The sequence below is a fragment of the Protomyctophum parallelum genome, assembly GCF_964188405.1.
Source record: "Protomyctophum parallelum genome assembly, chromosome: 2".
NCBI lineage: Eukaryota > Metazoa > Chordata > Actinopteri > Myctophiformes > Myctophidae > Protomyctophum > Protomyctophum parallelum.
In genome coordinates this window covers 25,272,843-25,295,189 of record NC_139699.1, presented here as the reverse complement: position 1 = coordinate 25,295,189, position 22,347 = coordinate 25,272,843, and the positions used below count along the sequence as shown (strand labels likewise).

The following is a 22,347-nucleotide window of genomic DNA, read 5'->3' as shown; positions in this document are numbered from 1 at the left end:
CACGTAGTTGACTAGGGCTGTATAATTGGTATCACCAATCAGATGGAAACGATCTGTAGACCTGCTATTTCCACTTAATGTTTGCCCCAGAATATGGACGCCAGGGTTCATGTGGTTAAACACAAATGGCGTACAGACTCAGTTATTTTGAAAGGTAAAAAGTACAATACAGCCTGAAATCTGAACTTACATCGTCCTCGTATCTGATGTGGATGCTGGTGATCTTGACTTGCAGGTTTTTGATGACTTGTGTTGCCAGCTTCTCAGCAAAGGTGTCCTTTTTGTCATCTTGTAGCTTTTCTGAAATTAGAAATGATGATTCACATATCTGTCAGCTACCCTAAACCCATATTTTCAAGGACATACACAGCTTAGTTCTCTGTATGCAATACAGTGCATACTATGACAATACATTAACATAATTTAAGAATAAGAAATCGTAATACATTTTAGTATTGCTGGCTGGTTAGGACCAGGGTAGAGAGCCTCAACAACCAAGCAATTCTTTGACAGTTCTATTTAACTGTAATTCAATCCATCACATCTACGCAACACCGTTCCATCAAATTAAAACGTGACACCTACCTTGTTTGTGATCATGCCGTTTCAACTTCCGGAATACTTTTTTGTGCTTTTTATGTTTTGTATGTCCTTTTACGACTAGCGCAGCATTAAAAGGAGACAGAGGTGTTAGAAGAGAAGGCAGGCAACCACAGAAATCCCATAGAAAAACAGAGCAACAATTCTGGATTCCTTCATTCTCTATTTGAAAAGTACACTTATGCCCCCAGACCTATTTCCCATATTTATTTCTCACAAATTCAGTTTTTTATTTTCCTTGAGTGAGTGATAAAAGGGCCCAAAAGGGTGACTGCTGATAACCGTTATCAGCCCTAGGGCCAATATCAGCGCAAAATTAAGTGCCACCACACGCTTGTGGAACTGTGTTCCTCTCTGTGGATGGCATGTTATGTTTTTTAACAAATATTTTCATGGAAAAAAATGTGAATCGTGTGAGAATTGTGAGAGGAGGAAAATCGAGATTCACATTTGAGCTAGCCTCGGTCTCAGGCTTACTCATTTGCGAAGAGAAAAGCCCGGAACATCCATAAAAAATCCTGCTATTGTGCCCAGCGTTTGAGCAAAAATCGTGCATCACTTGGTGATGTATGATACGTAGGTGCCAATTACTTACGTAGTTAGGCCTATTAATTATCATTACTATGTGCATTCTAACAACAATGTGACTGACCAGTACAACAAAACCTTTTGCCAAACCTTTGGGCACAATTCTCAAACTCACTTCAAGGGTTATATATAAAAATATAATCTTTTCACGAGATTTGCAGCAATCCAGAAAAAAGGTGAGAGAAGCCAAAATTAACTGTTAAGAGCTGCAGATTAGAATTGTACCATACAGTACCATACAGTTCTACCACACAACACCTTGACCATAACAGGTTCCAAAAACGAAACACTACAGTACATAGACATTTCCAATATTAACAACACACTATGATAAGGATAGTACACACATTTATTTCATATTCTGTCGCTGACCGTTTTAATCTCAGTCACTATAAAGGCTTCAATGGAGGCAGGTATACAGAACATGGAATTGTATGTGTGTGCGTGCATGTTTTAATGTTCTTCCAGTGACAGAGGTACAGAGGAACAGACAGTACCTACCGTTCTGTTGCTCCTTGTACACAACACTCTCCAGGTCAAACAGAAAGTCTCCTGTTTGAGAGCCTAGCGGTCAGCCGGCCCGCGGCAGCATAAAGCAAACATCACAGAATGATGAATTCATACAGACCACTTCACATAGACCAGTGGTTTTCAACCCATTTCAACATCAAGGTCCATTATTTATTCAGTGTTTGAGCCACACGGGCCACCATTTTATGACATTTAGCCTCTCAGGCCCAAAACTTTGAATATTTTGTTGTCGTTGGATAATATTTTGTCCACAGTTCCATGCTAAATTGATGTGGTACCATAGGAGAGATAACGGGCAAACATTGGATCAAAATAGCAATTATTCTACATTCTCTAATTGATAGATGAATGTTTAACAATAATTTAACTTTTGAGAGTATTTAATTTTACACTTGCAAGAGTTAAGTCCATTTGGTTACCAACTCTCCATCATTTAACTGGGGACCACCTGGAACCCCCTCAAGGACCACTGGTGGTCTCCGGATCACTGGTTGAGAACCACTGACATAGACTGCTTTAGGCGGAGGCTGTGAGCCACTCTGCTACACACATACAGTGCATTCAAAGATTCATTATGAATTCATTATGAGTTCCACAACTGTGATAAATGGTCAACAGTAAATGCTGCACAATTACTCACCCTGCGCTGTCTGGAATACCCAAAGATTATTTTATTTTTTTGCATGCTTTCACGGATGATAGCCATTTCATTGAAAACGTTGTATGAAAACCATTGAAAACCATTTGACCTTGAAGTTTAAAAGAATACCATCACAATTTTATTCTACAGGATATTTGATGCTAATCTATCATTTGTGAAACTTCTGTCAATATGGATTGCATTGCATCCTAATCTAGTTATTTCTATAGACTATTTTTAATAACCAACAACAATGCACATCCTTTGAAATATCCTGTCTGGCAATATTATCCAGGGTGCTGATATTGAGCTGGTGGCACTGATTAACAATGGAGAAGTAATCATACGAGTGCTGGGTGCACTGGGGCACAGGATGACATGTCACACTGGGACAGTTAATAGGGGACTAATGGACGAGAAAAGAGGGTTAACAGCATTAAGCGGCAGCGGTGAGGAAAGAGCAAAAAGAGGGACGTGCTGCCCCACACATGCATGCACCAGAAAGAGAACAGAAAACGGAGCCAGTAGGCTCTATGCAGTATGTGCACACACACCATTTTCCCCTACTTCTTTCACAGGTGTTACCGATGATACTAATGCAGGCTCCGTTCCGTTCTGGTCAAACAGAGTCAGGGTGATATTGTGTATGTTGGCTCACTGTAAACACTCTGCTACACCTGTGGGTCTCAAAGTGTCCTTGAGTGGGTTCCAAATGTACCCCCGGCCCATAGGGGATGTGCAACTCTGAGAGTGTACAAATGGTACCAAATGGACCCCTACTCTCAGAGTTATGGGGGTCCTTGAAATTAAAAGGTTTGAGAACCACTGTACACCAAGGGAACAGAGCCTTAATTAGTATCATCGGTAAGGGAAGGGGGCCCCGAAGTAGGAAGAGTTATTCTGTTTGCTTAGAGACCAATTAGTAGTCAGCCCATAGAGCCCCATTGTGACATGTTGAGTACACCATGGTTTTATGTTAGAAATGTTTAGTATGGATCCCCAGCATGTAGAAACTGCCGGATGCTAACTTGCATATGTTGAGCAATTTTCATAATTGGCATAATATGTGACCATACCAATTACAACCTATAGAAGGCAAAATATTCAAAATTTCATCATGCTTTATGTAGGATGCTGAATCCATTCCAAGCATTAGTTTTGCAAAAAAAAAACACTCATTGGGCTAAAAACGGCCAATGCAGTGTGCATGGCCGTTTTAAGCCCAATGAGTGTTTTTTTGCAAAACTAATGCTTGGAATGGATTCAGCATCATGAAAACCCCCTAGTTTGACACATCACATGCTAGATAAAGCATAATGACATTTTGAATATTTTGCCTTCTATACTGTAGTGTAGGTTGTTAATGGTATGGTCACATATTATGCCAATTATGAAAATTGCTCAACATATGCAAGTTAGCATCCGGCAGTTTCTACATGCTGGAGACCCATACTAAACATTGTACTCAACATGTCCGGTTTAACTTTTTGGCTACTAGGCTAAATGGTCATGTCAGCCTTGACTCGCCAGTATTCAAGCTAAGTATGGGTGAGAATTCCTCACCTCTGCGTAGAGCCATCTGTAGGGCCTGTTCGATGCGTTGCAGCTCTTTCTGTTTCGCCTCCTGAACGTAGCGCTCCTCCTTGGCCGCATCATACTTAATGGCTGTAAGAAAAAATAATGTAATAAAAGTGTGACAGCTTTATGTTATTTAAACACTGAAGCTGAACAGAAACCTCTTTGTGAGACAGGAAGGTAAATAAAGCTAGAGATAAGATAAGAGACAATAAGTTAGACGGGTAATTGTCATTGACATGTGTACTTCTCTGGCTTGTCGATTTTAGCTTAACATAGTGGAATATTGTGGATGGCCAAGAAAAACTCAGTGAGTTAACACAAAAAACATTGTTACCAAGCAGGGCTCCAAACCGGGCCGATGGACAGAAACAACAATTTACTAGGAGCAGAAAACATCTGGTTCAATGTTATTTTCTCATTCAATGTTCAATTCAACTGTAAGGGCAAATTATTTCGAGTCCCCTATACGATGTGACAGTGCGGTCTAGCCAACACCGACTCCGGACTCCTGAATCGCTGCCTTCCACAGTCCACACTCTCCCATCTAGCCTCATCAGGGTCTTGAGCTCTACAGTGTCGTTAGCTGCAGTGTTGTTTTCGTCGACGTATACTATGACGAAAAATGTCCGTCGACTACCTTTTTTCACTGACAAAACATAAAAACTAATTAAAAACTAAGCCATGATGACTAAAACTATGACTAAGTGTGGAGCAAATCTTTGAATATATATTCTTTCAAAGTGAATGTTTTTCGACTGCCTCTGCCCTCGAGCACTGGCCTGCAGCAACAGCCGCCTGTGTTACCCCAGTCAAAAACATCCATGAAATGTGTGATTCATTCTGCTTCCTCACTAGGGCTGCATAGTGCAGGTGAACAAGTGGCATTGTGAAAACCACGAGCGTAAGGAATGCAGGCTTCACTGCTCACATACTGTACTGTATGTAGCAGCATTCCCAAGCTTGGACAGAAACAATCACTAAACTGTCCTATCACCGGGGCCTTGTTCTAATCATCATACTAATATTACTATATATTTATTTATTTACTTTTTCATAGGCTCATTTTTTTTCCTGTATTTTTGCACGTTGCAAATACCGTGACAGACTTTGTTAAAATTGTTAACCATGAACCATTTTTCCAGTCACATCGCTGTAATCGAATGTAATTGATTATCACTGACATATTAATGCTATCTAAGAAAATCACACACACACACACTAAACATTATGTGATGCAACTAACCAATTAGTTCAGCATTAGTTGCAATGTTCTTGCCAGTAAAGAAATACAACTGCACTCCCCATTCAATGGCTTATATATTTTACTCTATTTTGCTGCACTAAATAACAGAGCAAAAGCTAAAGAAGCACAACGCTTGCACCTTACAGGATGTTTAACTTGCACTTTAACTGAATCCAAAGTCATAGTAAATACTGTATATGTCAATTAAGTGAAATTTCACATTAATGTAAGCAAAATATGTCTGTGTGCTTGAATCAACAGACTCTACTGATAGTCCGGCAGCCGAGATGGACGGGTGGGAAATTTGGTAAATACCGGTAGTCTTTTTTATTGGCCTAAAATATTGTCTATATACATACATTCATGAATCCACTTACTGACCGGCTGTTAGTATTGGGCAATTTTGTGAAAATAACCATGAGGGGGCGGATATGGAGTGAATATGGGCTGTGTATTTCCTGTTTTCCTGTCCAAAATTCTGTAATATGTATTGTTGTTGCTGTACATCCCATGACCTCTTCTGTTTTTTTTATTCCGTTTTTTCTGTTGATGTTTTTGTTTTATTGTATGCCTTGTGTGTCTTTTATGGCTCGTCTTGCGTTGAAAATAACCGATCTGCAAGATCGCAACACACACACACACACACGTGCGTGCGCTATCTATATATATATATATATATGGCCACAATAGGGAGCGGTACAGAAAACATTTAGCCTTGGCAAATAGCCTTTGCAGTGTGCATATGTTCCAGACCAGTGTACACTATGCTGTAGAGTGCTCATGTATATTAGGGCTAGAGACCATCTGCTACAGCCACAGACTCATTAGTAAGGCATGGACGAGTCCAGCCACGGCCCAACACACATTTGCATGGCTCATGATTATGGCAATTGAGTCTAATAAGGGACACAGAGTTACATATGTGTGTTTGTCTGGATTCATGTACATGCAGGTACATGTGGGCAAGAGTACATTTATTTCCTATACAAAAATTAGGAAGTTAGCAGCAATAAAGACATGTATGTAGGTTGTGGGTTCTTCGTAAAAAACGGAAACCACAACTCTTCCTACTGTACCTTCTGTGCATGCATGTGTGTGTGTGTGTGTGTGTGTGTGTGTGTGTGTGTGTGTGTGTGTGTGTCAGAGAGACCTCAATCCGTGCCAAACCAACTGTGACAGGCTGACTACATTGTTTGCTCGATCGTCAATGTTCTGCTTGTCCAGATACACATGCCGGAGCCATTAGCGTTACAGGTACGATCATCATCTTGATTAAAATCAGGGTTATTCAGCTTACTCATCTTGTCGTTTTGCTGTATATGTTCACACCATTTTAGACTTAGTTATCAAATTAACTTTATGAATTCATTTTTGCCACAACTTTTCATGCATAATGAGATCAGGTGGGTGTATTATATTGTGCAAAGTAACAACTAAAGTAGACCATTCAAAATGAATTAATAGGCTTTCCTTTTGTGCAAACACTTTGAAGCCAAATATTCAGATTTGCCATGCTCTATTCTCCATAGAAAATCCAGCAATCTAATAATAAAGTGCAGATAATTATACTATTTTTAGCTGTGGATTTCCGATGAAGAAAGGCCCTTGTTGAGCTGCATTATTCACCTCTTTGAAAGAAAGGGACAGAGAGAGAGCAAACACCTTGGCCACCAGGCTGCTAGGCAACCACCAGACTGGGCAGTGACCTTTAGAATTAACAATCGCTTAAGAGGAATACAACCCAGGGCTCGCTTTCACGGGAGCATCTCAGTGCTAAGACCATCTACGTCCCACTCTAAACTAGGGCTGTGCAATTTGGAACTGAAGACTGAAGAAGGAGGAATTATACAAAGTAGGGTGACATTGATGACATCACGATGAAGACAAAATCAGTTGAGCTGTTCCTGAGAGCAATTTCTTTAACACAATCAGTGCCGGGATTCCTTCAAAATAGAAGCTCTGGGGTGCCGGAAAGACATGGCCGAACCGACTTTTATTCGGCTTTAAAATAGAAGTATGACTCTTATTCTTACCCTTTTATTTATCCAGGAGCAGTCACTAAACACACATGCTTGCGTCGGAAGCACACGCTTGTTCTCAGCAACACCCTGCTGCTTCACATTCATACAGCTACTGTAGTGTACACACAGTCACTCCTGGCAGCTGCCCAGGACAACCACATTGGCTCCACTGGAGCTAATCAGTCAGGTGACTTGCTCAAAAGCAGCAGTGCTAGTTGATGTTAACCAGAGCCATAGAGTATAGCCATTGAGGGGGCAGAAAACAGCCTGGTCACGTGGTTCATGTACTTGCGCGAGCCCATACAGACTCCAATGCATTCCGTAAACTCCCTATTCACCAATAGAAGTCTATGTAGAAGAGCAGCCATTGGACTGGCCCCATGAAGTGAACGGAGTTGTCGTAACTCTGTCTTACTCTATGGCTCTGATGTTAACCAGATGAACCCAATACTCCCTATTCTACGCATGCCATAATAGGCAAACATTTTGTGAGAAATAGGCAAATATTCACTGCAAATAGCCAGATCCACAAGCCACACGGCGCGTTTGTGAGTTTGTAGATCAATTTACAATTTACAATTTAGGCATTTAGCAGATTTAATCCAAAGCGACTTACATTAAGCAAGAACAAAAAAGCATGGGAATACATCACATAAAAACATTTATCAAGAAACATGCGTAAGCTAAGAAAGTAACAGTGGAATATCTATATAATGAAGCTATACATATAAACTATACATCTATACTACTATGCTATACATATGTACTATGACGTGCTATGACTACATACAATGCAATTATAGTGCTGTCTACATAACATGCTATAAGTCTGTATCAAATGCTATCTAAGTCTACAGAAATGCTATCTAAGGGGGTGGGGTAAGTGCTATGGGCCATGATGGAGTCTGAAAAGGTGGGTTTTCAGACTACGGCGGAAGATTGGGAGTGATGCTGCAGTTGGCTGATCTGAGTGTGCGGGAGGGTTTGTAGGGTTCGATCATACTTGCAAGATATGGGGGAGCCATACCTTTGGTTGCTTTGAATGCCAGCATCAGAGTTTTGTATTCTGTGCGGGCAGCGACTGGCTATTTTCGATCGGCTATTTTCAGTGAATATTTTAGTGTAGAGGGACAAAAGCAGTGCACGAAGTATAGACCCCGGCTAGTGGACGACTCAGGTTAAGGGGGAAAACTTACTTCTTTTCACTTTTGTATTTAACACCAACTACAGGAGATGCATTGATAGCCACGTCTGCATTATCCATACAAGCTGAGGCCCATGGAGTCATGGACATCCCACAGAGGGTCTTAGACAATATAAGTTATGAATAAATACTCATTTAAAACCAGAACAATTTGTAATTAAAGCTCACTTTTTACTTTCCTCTTAACCTATGTTAAGTCAGGTTAGGAAATACTAAATATTATATACTGAAAAGAAACACACACACACACACACACACACACACACACACACACACACACACACACACACACCTCTGCATTTGAAATAGGTTGTATTTAACAGGTTATCCACATACCAGTCCCCTAGACTAGAGTCCCTAGACTAGAGTCCCTAGACTCCTTCAAGACCGCTCTTACGGGCGACTGCAATTCGCCCCTGTAAAAAAGTAAAAGTCTCTTTTTTTCCTTGAACTGTACCCATTCTGCCAACTGTTAATAACATTTTCAATCAATTCAAACAATCACCACATTGTGCTTTAATGCCCAACAATATTAAAAACAAAGCAATAAATGTGACATCTACACTAGACAAACATTTCAAATGATATAAAATAAGCAAAACTCCCCAACTACCCCACAATTATGAATCTATATCTGCCAGTGGTTGTTAGTAGATATACATTACAGTAAAAACATCATAGTGAGTGATAGATAAAGGGTTGAGGAAATGGCTTTGTCTTGTTCTGCCTTGTTACAAGGTCAGTCTCTGGTAACACTGTCTGTGGCTGGTAACCCACCACTGAGGAGATCATACTCTATTCTAAAGAGTGTATGTTGGCTGGTAAAACTGTGACTGTGGCTTCTGAGATGCAGTATTTGTTAGTGTATGAAACTTACCTGTTTTGATTTTTTTTTTTAACCTAAATATATATATATATATACAGTACTAGGCCTACAAGACAAAGCCCAAACCTCAAGAAAACTAGAACATAGCTGCATAAGATGGAATAATAGTTTGGAGAACCTAGCAGCAATCTTTTTTCTGAAGGTAAAGGCAAGCCCGAATGAACCAAGAAAGGTTACACTGTTATGAAAACAGGATTCTGTGCAAAACTATACAGTTAGTCTATACAAAATGAAAGGACTAGCTGTACCATTTTCAGTCAAATATCACTGGAACACCTTAATTAGTTATTTTATTACCGGATTTTGGTAATGGATACACTGTAATGGATCCACTGTTTTAAATTGAATTTTATCTGCTTTGGTTTGTGTGATTGTTGCATACTTTTTGCTTGTTTGTGTCTGTTATTTCTATACTGCTTTGGCTCCGTCTTAACCAGGTCTAGCTTGTAATAGGTGTTGCTTAGTGTGACTTTCTGGTTAAATAAAGATGTATTATCTGCACTCCAATTGATGGGTTTTAGCAGGTTTGTCAGCAGTGGTACACTGGTACAGCTGAGCTGTACCAGTGAGAACATAGGCTTTTATTGCATTTTATTTTACCAAGTTGAAGTGGTTTATGTTAGATATGGCTATATCATTATTTAAACTTGCAAACTGTCAGCAGAATGACAGTTTTTAGGCTAACAATACTTGGGGATCTCAGTGCTGATGGGTTAATTCTTTAGTGCCTTTGTAGGATGCTGGAAAAACACTTTTCTGGGTAGTTATCAGGCCAAATGTGGCAGTTTACGATTCACAAGGAAAGAAAGCCGTTTTAAGCCTGATTCATACTTTATTGTACGACAACGGCGGCGCGCTTGTAGATGGGCTATTTTCGGGGGTAACGTTGGAGTAAAATTGCAGCTGCCTGAATAATCCCTTATAGGAACATTACGTATTGACTGTTACCAGACAGCTTCTGAGATTTTTTTAAATGAAATCGTACTTTTCAACAACCGAGCATCAGCAACGTCTGACTGTAAATGGTAAAGCAAAAACATAAAATAATGTAATATAGCAAAGGCGCAATTTGGGGGCAAGAGATTTCTTCGCATTTTAACCACCACCTGTAAGCAGTTCTCCATTCTCTGGAGCATTCTTACCATTGTAAGGACACGTTAACAACTGTGAGTCGGCTGAAACAGAGAATATTAAGAATATCGTCTCTGTCGGGTGGTAACCTCAAATTCAAAAATAGCAAAAGTGCAAGTTCAAAGTGAATTGCTTCGTGTCACGTTTCTAGCTTCCAGATCTGCTATTTTTGATAATTTTGTGTGATGCTATAGAATGATCAAGTAGGGCATTCATTTAAGTAAAAACACAAAAAGTTTGAATATGGAGATTAGAGGTTTCTGCCCAACTGCAACAATATCCACTTTTTTCAGTCTTTACACTTACACACACTGTAACACAAACTTCACACACCAAATAAGATTCTTGAACTTGAAATCAAGGATTTGAAGACAACAACTTTAAACAGAAACTAGAAGATTTGGTCAAATGTATATATAATATCTAGACAAAGTATTATAGCAAAGTTTGAACGGTAAGGAGGAATTTCTAGTACTTACTGGCTCCAGGGACCACCAGCAGATACAGCCCATCTAATGTAGCGACTACAGCATCGTTATAGAGGTTTTTCCAAGGGATCTTCAGTGTTAGCTTTCCTACAATGACAAGGATAAAAAAGAAATTATTTACGTAATTACTGGATTTTAGTACAGCATGTGCATGAAAATACTGTATTTTCTTGGTATCGTTTCATTTTTGATCATCTACTTTGAAGGTCACAGGTTCAATCCCTGCAACACACCAATGGGCAGAGTAAAACTGAACACATCTTGTCGAAAATGTAACTGAATTTGCTATTTGACTTGCGTCCTCTAGCAGAATTTCAACTTGCAATTGGTTGTTTTGCGATGTCTTGAGTATGCTGTGCTCATAGATGTCTTTTTGCACAAAAAAACATGACATGTTCATCAACAAACCTGGGACCTACCATACCAGTCAGAGAACCCTTCACTTGGTCCTGACTACACCAGAGAAATCCAAATGAGTTTAATTGAAAGTGAAACAAGACATACAGTATATTAACCACATGAACCTATAGCAACCCTTCTACAAGGTCACAATGTGTCGCAGAGGAATACATTGTATAAGACTGTAGATCGTCTAATTTCAGTGAACAGATTTGTTGTAGAGGGAAAAGGGAGGGGACGCCATGACTTTGCATCAACATCAAATGGGGCTATAGATGATTATCTGTTTCCTTCCTCTGTTATACAGTCAGGTACTATGAAGCTTTTTGTATTTGTAATCATTCTAACTTAAGTGGATGGCTGAGTCTATAGCACAATTATAATGACTGTGGTGAACAAGGAATAAACCTGGTTGAGCCTGTCGTAATAGCCTAGCCTTACCCTCCAAAACATTGAAAATGATATGGTATGTGAAGGAAAGATGCTGTGGCTGTTTAACAGCACGCCAGGTGCAACTCCTTGCAACAAAACCGTTTGACAATGGTTGCCAAGTAGTTGCAATGTTGCAACTTGCAAGGAGTTACATGGCGAATCATCCATGCGGTTTGGGCTTTTAGGTCTCCCATACTTCAAGAATATTCCACAGTCCACACCTAGGTCTAGGCTATTCTGAGTGGCCAAAGAGCATTGGCCACGCCTCCAGGTCTTAAGTTCAGTAATAAGACCTGGTACTTAAGACATGCAAAATACAGCCCCTAGAGTCTGATCTGCTCTCAAATTTAACTACATTGCCTCTTTGAATCCTTCTTTCGGAGGAAGGAATCCTTTGCAATCCTTTTTCAAAAGTAATTTTGATATTATTGTTAGTCTTTGATTGCAAAAGACTAATATCAAAATGTACTTTTGACATTGTATGAATGTTCAACATAAGAAGATTGCATTTAATGTGAGGAATAAGGTGTTTGAGAGCCAAGTCAGAAATGTACTTGCAGTTCTTTTTTTTCCCATTGAGTTACACTACTTTCTTTGTGTGCAAACTATTCAATACAAATAAAAAGCAAAAAATAACTACACTGATCTTTAAACGTGATGGTAAAATAATGTATTATGAAATGTGAAAATGAATGACAGTTGCGTAGAAATACCATATGAATGCTGGACATAAGCATAATGGCTGTTGGTGGATACCGTTATCTCTAAAAACATGAAGTGGAGTTCACTGTGGCAGTGAGGGGGCGGTGTGAAGCATCAGTTGGGATCAGTTGTGATTACACACACCCCTGGGGACTAGGGAGGCATAAGGGAACAGTTCAACATGTCCACATGAGATTTCTCAATACTCACCAACTTGTCCGGCTTTGACTTTGAATGGGACATCTAGTTCACTCTGTAAGAAAGAATACAGAGGCAGAAAGCAATGAACGACAGATCATGAGTGAAGTAAAAACTGTCAACTAAAAAAGTACAGTACTAACACCAGTGGTCATTTTGGGCTCAGGCGTACACTCATGTTATATTACGGTATGTAAATATCTATCTAAATCTTTGATACAGTGTGTCACAGGGAAAATCGTAATCGGGCCTGTATTTAGAATGCAATGATGAAAAGCTTCATATGCTTTCAATTAGCATTAGGAGGACCAAATCAATTGCTAACCAAACCTAGTTTTCTAAAATGGAGGATGAGAATGAGCACTTACCAAAGCATTTTCCTTGACTTTCAGATTCTCAAGTACAACATTTCCTGCATAGAATAAAAGAAACACAATGTTAGGAAAACAATAATCAGACACACAGAATGCTCTCGGATTTCCTTAAGTTTTTACGAAGATCAGTGTTTTCAAACATCCCACAAACATTTTATACAGATCCTCCTTTGTTTACTCTTTACTGCCCCTAATTCTGTACGCCTGATCGGGACTGATGCACTTGTCTCATTGTGACCTTTAAGCTTTCAACAAAGGCTTAACCCATATAAAAGAAAGAAGGGACAGAGGGCTGCCCAAACAATAATCAAATTAGTCATAGATGACAAGGGCTTCCTGGGCACTATCAATCTGACCCTTGTAATGCTCACTGTTGATTGCTTGTAAACTACGAAAGGCTATAAAAATATACACCCCTAATAATGTTGTTGAAATGTTGTGCAACAAAAGGTAACATAAAATGTATTTATTGCTTGAGCTGCATGCATCCGCCTCGTTGACGGAAGACTGGGCGAGCACTGACGATCAACATGGAATGAATCATGTACTGGCCATATAAGGAGCATGTCTTGAGTGTACAGGGTTTGATGAGGTCAGATCAACATATGGAATGTCAGAACAAGTCAGCTCCATATATGGAGATCTAAGGGTGGTAGGCTGGTAGCGGGGACATTCTCTTGAGCGTACAGGGTTTGATGAGGGCAGGGCCTGTTGAAAATTCTAGTTTTCGCCGGCTGCCAGGTGCGACTGCACTAATAACTTTGGGGCAGGCCCGTCTAGAGTTTGAATGAACAAGTATCAGTCAAAAGGGAGACATTGAAGAGGAAGGATGGATGGGGAAGGATCAACATATGGAATGTCAGAACAGGTTCTGACACCATATATGGAGATGATAAGGGTTTTAGGTCAGATGTGGAGTTGCTGGCCAATATGGATGACCTGGGCACCATATATGGAGGCTTTCCCATGTATGGGGATTTTGAGTGCGACCTGCAGTTACAAAAAGAAAGACGGTATTACTAAGATAAAGGGAGGAATTTCTCTTCCAGTATTTGCTATAGGATAATAAACAAGCTAAAATAACTCAAGTGCTAGGATTATCAACTAATATATAAGTTAATAACACTTTTACAGGCGACTTTTCATTGTATGCAAAGATCTTTCTTCCATTATTGATTACAAAAAGTTCCCACATAATCAATGTTCAATTCCAGGTTTTGGAAGGTAAACATCTGGGCAACACTGCCCTATTCACCATCACCATATTCATCAAAGCAGCAAAGATGCGAGGCATTTTTGTAATCTTTCTTTCCATATGCACATCTTTCTTATTTGTCAGAGTTGGGTGTTCACTACTTGTTGCATATTAAAAAAGGAGTGATACTGTAGACTTTGTTGTTACCAGTTGCTCTATGACCCAGGGCAGAGACATTTGGCAACAGGAGCACCTTGATCACAGTGCTTCTTAAAGGAGTTTACAAAAATGATCACAATTAGATCTAGAGTGCAGGTGAATAGGTGTCAGATTTGCATGGATAGACCTACTTTGGGCAGCCTGGACCTGCAGGCAGTAACACAGAGTAATGTAACAAAAGACAAAACAAATGCACAAATTGCACAGCAACTTATTGAATATGAACACCAAAAGACAGCACAACAAACACACACACACACACACACACACACACACACACACACACACACACACACACACACACTTTATATCGGTTTCTGTTCTATGTTGAACAGACAAATTCTAATTTGTTCTGGTCGTTCAGACCCTTAGGTTACTAATCATCATTTGGAGGCAGAGTTACAGGGCCTAGGTCATTATTTTTCTACAGATGTAGTTGTTTTAGTATTTTAGTAATAGTAGTCCTCCCTACAATACAGTATGAGTGACAGAAAAGCAATCATCAAGTAAGATTCAGAAAGATTCCATTCTGAGATAGTGAAAGTGAAATTGGCTGCTTAAACAATGTGCTATGTCATATGTGCTTGCGTTTCCTGTTAACAGACCACAAGTTGTGGTGGAGAATAATGGTGCAACATTTAATGAATCTGTAATTTCAGTCACATCTCAATGTCTTCTTTTGCTGCAGTACAGTACAAGTACAGTACTATTCTATCAGATCAAAGACAGGGGTTGACAACTTGACATGTGTCTCAGAGGAACTTGCCCGTTGAGCAAGTACAGGTTATGTTCAACTTGTCCACAGGTCTTGCAAATCGCCCATACAAAGTGATAGGTAAAATTGAATTACCATTCAATTTAACACTTTTTACTTTCTACTAGGGCTATGATAATAAATAATCATACCTCAATTTGTATGTCAAATACCTACATCGCTATATCCTATGAATATGACCACAGGTCGGGTTCACACTTGTTATTTTATATTTAAGTGTAGCAACAGTGAAAACAGCACATTATGTAAACAGTGCTCTTAATTTACATTCCACAGACCAGAAGACAGAGCGCTCAGGCCATGTTCGGGTGTTTGGCAGATATCTTGTGATGTGTTGCGTTTTAGGGTTGTGTAAAAATCAATGGCTCCCTGATGGGCAATCAGCATAAGGGTTGGATTTGGAAGTAAGTCCCTGGCCTGCAACATACAGTACTGTGACTACTGTCACATCCAGGGGTGTACTTACTTGTACATCATGACCAGGGGATGTGCATTATGTATATGTACTTGTGTCACTGCCAAAAAAATGTGCATACCACATAGGTGGAGAACGTCGTCATGGGTTTGTACTTCTGTATCTGTCTCATGAACAGTAAACCCCTTTCTGTCCTGTCAATATTCCTTAGGGTGATTCCACAGCCAGCAGCTAATCTTTTAGAACACTTCCTGTTGGACCTGTTAGCTTGCTTCTGGCTATGCACTAATGTTACCTTCCTTTACAATACTCCAAACAAGAGAAGTCCCAGTTTCCTCACAGGCTAGAAGCTCAAGTTCAAAGCTCAAAGTTGGCACTCGTCACATTGGGCTGCTGCCGAATGCCTATCATCAGTGTCCATTTGGTCACACATGTATGGTCTGGCGTTCAGAAATTACATCATATGGCAGCCAAGTCTACGGACATTAATTGTTTGCTTAACAGACAGCAGCACCCAAAAAACAGGACCCTAGCCAAGTCTATGGACTTTTAATGTTTGCTTTAAGCAGTGACATCATGTCATTTACTTTGCAACATACTACAGTATAAGACAGAAACTATAAGGCTACAAGACAGGGGTATCCTATTACTGGTTGGGAACTATGGTCTAGTTTGGTATACTATACATGATGGACCACACCTATAGGCCTATTACATTTCTCACAAGTTAAATCAAATGAATGAAAAGGTAAACCTAACAATCTCTACCACTGACTGGGGAAAAGGTGGCTCATAATGTTTGTTGAGTTGACAGCAATGCAAACGCCACGTCTGGTCTATGAGGCTATTATTACTTCCTCATAGACAGAGGTGTATCCTTACCGCAACCTGTCACCATTGCATCCAGCCCTGCATTGGGGATGAAGAGAGGTTAAGTCTTGAGTCCAGACCAGTGATATTCAGTTACTTAGGTTTTCGTTACACAGTAAAGTCCCCAGTGCTGGTTTATCCTAGTAACTTAATTGTGTACATTTGCACATGAGTTAAATTAGGCCCACACTGAGCACTATTATTTTTCACACTGCAGTGTGGAAAAACAACTCCCAGCTGTGCAGCACCCTTCCCACCCCACCCGAATGGGTTGTAGTTAAAACCTTCATAATGTACAGTGAGTGATGATACCTCCAGTCCAGACATAAAGAATATGGAGCACTATCTTATCAACAGTATTGTTAGTATATTAATGCAACTGCATGGGTCGTTGTGTGCAGCAGCAGAAAGCTGCAATGCATCTTAGGCTCTTTTGTGAACAGAGCTCATTAACATTGCACAAGCAGGCAGCCTGCGCACGGCACACTCCATTTCCAAAGGTCGTGGTCGTGGTCGTGGACCACGTACAATTAAGAGCATAATTAAATACACTGTCAAAACAAAATAAACGACAGCGTTGTTGTATCGTTGCATGTCACAGACAGAACCAGGGTTTTGGTTTACTAAGCAGGGCATTTTTGTTTACGCCCGCCAGAGCTAGCATCACTGTCAGACTCAGACTGCTTACCTCCCCAGATGCCAATCTTTAACTGCGACTTGTCCAGGTTCTCCACATAATCTCCGATGAACTTGTTTAACAGATCACTGACCAAAGACTCAAACACCATGGCTGCTGTCGACGGGCTGCGAAGCCCTTTTGCTATACAGCAGGCTTCATGCGTTTACGTTTAGAAAACACCAGCGGTGTTAGTACACTACTGCTTACAAGTCCTGCTGTTGATAATAAGATGACAGGAGCATGAGTTGTTTTTTTTGCCTTGCAGAAGGTTACAACGTATGATGGCTGTAAAAGGCAGCTCTAAATGTCTGGCCGTTTAAAGATCGTTACTATATTTAACAAAATATTTTCGAAGGATTCTCTGATTTTCCACTATATATTTTAAGTCACTTTAGACTTACCTGGACTAGGACTATATTAATTGTATCTTTATTGACGTTAAGGGCAACATTTTACCTGGCTCTTCTGTGATAGAGCGAATCGCTCTGGGATAGATTACCTTATTTTCTACACTCGGAGCGCATCGATTTGGCATTGAACTGTTGGTCAGGTGAGAGTGAGTCAGATGAAAAGGGTTGGCCTTAATTTTGTGTTTACTGTGTATGGATAATGGATGGCACATTTCGATTACAAAATTATCATTACCCCCCCCCCCCCCGCGCGCGCGCACTCACTCGTGTGTGTGTGTGTGTGTGTGTGTGTGTGTGTGTGTGTGTGTGTGTGTTGCGATCTTGTAGATCGGTTATTTTCACTATTCATCAAGGGTATAAGTAAAACAAAACAATTAATGAATACGTTAAAATCATATCCCTCAATGGGAAATCAAATAATTCCTTCAAAGTTTAAAATAAGTGGAGTCTGTTGATTCAAGCACGGAATTAAGGATTTGCGTACATTTACACTTAATTGGGAGATATACATGCTAACATGCAGTAGGCCTACAGTATTTACTATGACTTTGGATTCAGTTCAAGTGCAAGTTAAACATCTTAAAGGTGCAAGCGTTGTGCTTCTTTAGCTTTTGCGTGCATGCGTGCGTGTGTGTGCGAGCGTGTGTGCGTGCGATCATATGGAACCATGATGTCTTAACTAAAATAGGCCTACACACTAATACATCATTAGTATTACCTCTATGACAGTAGGCCTATAGAGTTATAGGTTATATTATTATCCTCATCTTCAAGACAAAACATGTGATTTTCGTTTTTCCTCTCAAATTTCCTCGATGCCAGGTTTGCAGGTTATTTTTATTTTATTAGACAGTGTTCTTTATAGTAATATAATGTTGTCTGTTAGGCATATTGTCCATATTCAACAGATTAGTTAAAAAATAATAGCAAATAAAAAGCATAGGTTTATTTATCTGACTGTATGGTATGAGGTTGTAGAAAAAATTTAATAACCTAAAACAAAAAAATACATTGCATGGATGCACCTGAGATGTATCCTCAGTGATGTATACCAAGGTCATCAGGGTTTCGGGTCTTCCAACATTATATACTCAGGTGACCCAGCCGGGGTGATCAAGTCCCAGTAGCTACCCTCAATCAGGGCCACGGATTGTGTGGCCCTGGTTTTTCCAGGGCCACACCAGGGCCACACTACCAGGGCCATACTACTCTGCCGGGACTGGGTATGCTGGATCGCATCAATCTGGCCTGTGGAAGGACTAGGCTTTGTGGGTTGAGAGTCCTGCTCGGGCCCCTCCTTCGTCTCACCAGGTCCACTCCTGCTCTCACCCTAAATAATATCCTCTTTGCATCTGTAATAAAAACAGAGATAATCTTGCTTCAAACTATTTTGATTTTATTTTTTTCTCAATGTGATTTGAATATATGGCCAATACGTACAGTGCTTATTTAAATAAAGTTTACAATACCAATCTTTTTTTTACGGTTTAATAGATGTTGGGAAGTATAAAAAAGTATCTTTCCTTTACAAATAATGTTTATGCAGTTAACACACTATTCAGCAAAATCTCACAGTCTCCCAAAATATAGTCTCTCTTCATGGTAGACATCTTATTAACAACTTTAAATCTTAGAGCTCTACTCTCAATGTCCTGCTGGCACATCCCATCAAAAAAGAAGTCCTCATTGAAAATGGGGTTGCGGCTCCTCTTGATGACCGTGCTCCGTTGCTTCTGTATCTTCCCAGGCAGAAGACACACACTGACGTTGCAGTTGATGCTTTTCTGGTCCACAGACATGTCGTACAGTCCCTCCGCACTGATGAGTCTCACCCTGAGGCGTTGGTTGTCGGGACAGTACTCCACTGACAGACGTAACATTCCATCTCTACCAATTGGTACCAGACTCTCCTTTCTAACTCTTTCCTTGTACAGCACCAAGTCCGTGGGGAACAGAGGCGGTGGGGCTAGACTAAAAGTGTTGGGCAGGGTACGTTCTAACAACCCTTCTGATGCCCTCCGGACAATGTTGGGGCTGTTGTCGGTGGAGCTGCCCTCATCCGTGGATAAAGAATCATTCCGGGACACTATGGCTCTCCTAATTGTCCTGGACAGTAATCTGTCATGGCCGAGGGATTTGAGGAGGGAAGATTTGGGGGACGGTCTGGCCAGTAATGGGGAGTTAAATGGGGATGACTCTGTAGAGGACGAGGGGGTGTCACTGTCCAGGGTGCCCTGTCGGTGCAGGGCCGTCACCCTTGGGGAGGGGAGCCTGGAGGTGAATTTGTTGAGACTGAAGGAGTTGCAGTGAGGACGCATGGAGGAGGTGGAGCTGGTGGCCCTGCCTCGGGGAGCCAGCAGTGGCAGTCCGCAGGCTCCCGGGTCATTGTGAAAAATGGACTCTTTCCTCCGAGTGTGTGGGCTCTCCAGCAACGTGCAGAAGCCATAGCAGGTCTGAGCTTTGGCCAAATGAGGCAGCGACAGTGCTGCCTGGCTCTGGGGGTCTGCGTTTGTGCTGTCCTCATCACCTAGGCCACCGCTGCAAGGGAACTCGTCGACATTTTCCACCTGTATTATGTGAGTACTGAAAGACTCCCTAGCGGCAGTGCTGCTCTCCAGAACGCTGCTTTCAGATGGAGTCCCTTTTGCTACTGGGGTGAGGGATTTACCGCACTCGAAGGGCTTTGGCTCCTGCAGAGGTGTGATCTTTGGTGGGATGAAGAACTCAGGGATTGTGTTAGGTGTGATGATGTTGGGACACAGGGAGGTCGTCTTTCCTTTCCCATGGCCTGCTTTCTCGCCGAACATGTCAGCCAGCCGGTCCCTGTATTCCACCGGAAAAGCAAAGTATTTCTGATCCACAGAGATACGGATCTGTTCCAACACCCACATGGGTAAAGAGTTCCAAGGCTGCCAAAGAAGAACACAATAAAATTACATTCAGAAATCAAATTGCTGCTCCGTCAGTGTTTTTTCGAATGATAAAAAGCTCTTCATGGAATCTGCAGTTTTGTGTATTTTATATCAAACTGAACTTGCAAAGTGTGTTCAGACTCAGATAACGGGGGAAGACGGTAGTTCATATGTGAAGCTTAAGAGCAAACTTACCTTGAAAGTGAATAAACGTCAGGGTTGTGTTAAAGCCTCAGCTAACTGTCTTCCTGATCCAGATGGTTTGTGCTGGGCTAGGGAGAGTTCCCTGCTATTTATACAGAGCTGGAGAGATAATCAGTGTGTGTGCGTGCAGTGTGCACGTGTCTGGGTGGGAAGATAGGAGGGGGTGGCTTATAAGTCTTTCTGTATCCACTCGAGGCGGAGGTTACTGTCTGAACTATGCACCTGGTGGTGTGTGTGTGTGTGTGTGTGTGTGTGTGTGTGTGTGTGTGTGTGTGTGTGTGTGTGTGTGTGTGTGTGTGTGTGTGTGTGTGTATGCTGGCATTTATGCATGTGCGTTCACCTGCTGTGAACAAGCTTTTAATTGTGTTTTGCTCCTTTTCAATCCTATACCTAATTAATTGATATAAATGTAAAAGGAGGAGAGGACACTGGAGCAGCATGGACATTTTAAGCCTTTTATTAGGTGCTAGTATACAAAAATGACTAAAGTTTCGACCTATGCGGTCTTCATAGGTCGAAATGTTAGTCGTTTTTGTATACTAGCACCTAATAAAAGGCTTAAAATGCTTCCATGCTGCTCCAGTGTCCTCTCCTCCTTCTGCATTAAGTGGGCCTGAGTCTGGAGGTGATGGCTTGGTCCGCCGTTGCTCCCCTTCCCGGATGAAGGTTGTTTTCTGTGGGAAGGTAGTCTGGGCATTTAGAGGCATGGCATTGGTGGTTGACCTATTGTTCTCAAGTTCGGCAGCCAAGCACTTTAGCACTTGGTTGTGGCGCCAGGTGTATCTTCCTTGAATTAGACTGGTCTTACAACCCACCAAGATGTGTTTGAAGCATAGACTGTGTTTGAGGTTTGCTGGGGCTGCAAACGGTGTTCTTCCTCCATCTAGTGTTTGCAAAGTGAACGTACAATTGCACAGTAGCTGTGTTCTCAATTACTTCTCAGTCCACTAGGAATGGAAGTTAACTTGAGAAGGTCAGTGGATCGGGTTGGGCTGGGGAGTGAACTGTCCGTTTGTCTGACTATCCATCCGTCTGTCCACACAGGCATTTGCCCGATAGACCATTGAAATGTTTCACTGTAAATACATTTGGGAGCTTTAACAAAGTGTACAGATATTTAAAATAATCATTGTGCCTTTTTATCCAGCACCTAGACTAAATACAGGTATAGGCCTATAACTACAAGATGTGCACAATTTAATCTCCATAGTCAGGATGGTAGAATAAGAGTATTCCCTTTCTTCCTTGTGGTTAGAATGGCCACCCTGAGATTGGGAGGTCAGGGTTTGATTCCCTGATCTGGTCATGCCAAAGACCTGGGATCTAATCATAGATTTACTGTATAATATATTAGACCTATAATGCCTCCCTGCTCGGGGATAACAAGTCCCTGCGACATACTAGTAGACAGTGTGTAGTTGTATGGGCTGGGAGGTAGTACTTGTAGGCCTGTGTGTGTGTGTGTGTGTGTGTGTGTGTGTGTGTGTGTGTGTGTGTGTGTGTGTGTGTGTGTGTGTGTGTGTTGATCGCCACACCTGCAGCTCTACCTGCCACCAAGGAATCGCTCACCTTCAGGAGAAGCTCACATAGAGGAGAGTACTACAGCGGCGTGCAGAGCGGCACCAGCGTGCCAGGGGTCCACCGACCACCGCT

The 22,347-nt window shown here is 41.2% G+C and overlaps 2 protein-coding genes across 6 annotated transcripts in view; both read right to left on the bottom strand.

Moving 5' to 3' along the window:
* vps13c (vacuolar protein sorting 13 homolog C) overlaps positions 1-17,360 on the bottom strand; it is a 94,720-nt gene extending 77,360 nt beyond the window's left edge. For 3 of the 5 annotated variants that reach the window (XM_083760100.1, XM_083760102.1, XM_083760104.1), the window contains exons 1-7: positions 17,178-17,360; positions 13,010-13,053; positions 12,654-12,696; positions 10,902-10,997; positions 10,434-10,466; positions 3,923-4,024; positions 191-300 (exon numbers count right to left, since the gene is read on the bottom strand). In XM_083760100.1, the coding sequence (XP_083616226.1) occupies positions 191-300; positions 3,923-4,024; positions 10,434-10,466; positions 10,902-10,997; positions 12,654-12,696; positions 13,010-13,053; positions 17,178-17,277 (528 nt within the window). In that variant the 5' untranslated portion in view covers positions 17,278-17,360. The remainder of the gene's footprint in view (positions 1-190; positions 301-3,922; positions 4,025-10,433; positions 10,467-10,901; positions 10,998-12,653; positions 12,697-13,009; positions 13,054-17,177) is intronic. The other 2 variants (XM_083760101.1, XM_083760103.1) reach the window with 1 other exon arrangement.
* A 1,756-nt stretch (positions 17,361-19,116) lies between these two features.
* Positions 19,117-20,726, bottom strand: LOC310854578 (C2 calcium-dependent domain-containing protein 4C-like; the record flags this gene model as incomplete). Its single annotated transcript, XM_083759255.1, has 2 exons — positions 20,686-20,726; positions 19,117-20,487 (listed from the first exon to the last, which is right to left on the bottom strand). Exon 2 carries the CDS (start codon positions 20,467-20,469, stop codon positions 19,117-19,119), a length of 1,353 nt encoding a protein of 450 aa, XP_083615381.1. The 5' UTR covers positions 20,470-20,487; positions 20,686-20,726.
* Between the last annotated feature and the right edge of the window lie 1,621 nt (positions 20,727-22,347).